Source organism: Crocuta crocuta, unplaced genomic scaffold (assembly GCF_008692635.1).
Source record: "Crocuta crocuta isolate KB4526 unplaced genomic scaffold, BGI_CrCroc_1.0 scaffold327, whole genome shotgun sequence".
NCBI classification, from domain to species: Eukaryota; Metazoa; Chordata; class Mammalia; order Carnivora; family Hyaenidae; genus Crocuta; species Crocuta crocuta.
The window spans coordinates 1,103,487-1,104,231 of record NW_027529176.1 but is presented as its reverse complement, the minus strand read 5'-3'; the positions used below and the strand labels follow the sequence as shown (position 1 = coordinate 1,104,231).

General features: G+C 69.0%; 1 protein-coding gene across 2 annotated transcripts in view; it reads left to right on the top strand.

Moving 5' to 3' along the window:
• GSDMD (gasdermin D) overlaps window positions 1–452 on the top strand; it is a 5,604-nt gene extending 5,152 nt beyond the window's left edge. For both annotated transcript variants that reach the window (XM_077758247.1, XM_077758248.1), the window contains one exon: window positions 44–452. In XM_077758247.1, coding sequence (XP_077614373.1) covers window positions 44–286 — 243 coding nt within the window. In that variant the 3' untranslated portion in view covers window positions 287–452. The remainder of the gene's footprint in view (window positions 1–43) is intronic.
• The last annotated feature ends 293 nt before the right edge of the window (window positions 453–745 follow it).

Below are 745 nucleotides of genomic sequence, written 5' to 3'. Positions count from 1 at the left end.
TGGGGGCGTGGTGGGCCCTGGCAGCCCCCCCCTTGCCCCGCAGGTTCAGAGCGTCCTGGAGCAGAGCTCCCCCTGGCTGGAGTGCAGGGCTGTGTCCCTGCCGCAGGAGCTCCTGGGGAGCAGCTGGGACCCGGCAGCGCCTGCGTGGCTCCTGCTGGAGGAGTGCCATTTGGAGCTGCAGGGGGACGTCCCCCAGGTGTCCTGGAGGCCGGAAGCCCAGGGCCGCACGTGTGCCCTCTACTCCTGCCTGGCGCTGCTGGTGCACCTGGGCCAGGACGCCGCTTAGGGCTGAGCCTCGCTCTCCCAGCCCGCACACCCGGGCAGCTCCCCAGGCAGGGCAGGCCTCACAGCACCTGGCTGCCAGCCCCGGGAGGGCGAGGGGCCAGGCCATGTGGCTGGTTCACCTTGACCAGGAGTCAAGGAAAGTCAATAAAAGTGATGTGTAAAGGAAAGATGGGGTCACTGAGTTTTTGAGGGGCCCCAGATCTGGGTAGGGAGCAGGGTGGGGCTGTGCCCATGCAGGACGGGGAGCGATGCGGGGCTGAGCACAGGTGTCTGCCCCGGGTCTGCTCCTGGGGCACCAGGGGGCTCCGCGGAGCCTGGCCTGTGTCTGAGCCTGGCCACTCCGGGGGAGCAGCCACGTGGCGGGCCCCCGGCCCCTCCCCACGGTGCAGGCAGAGCAGTGTTACCAGGAGGGTCTGCATCTGCCTCAGGGACCTTGAGGACACGCTGCCAGTAGGTAGTG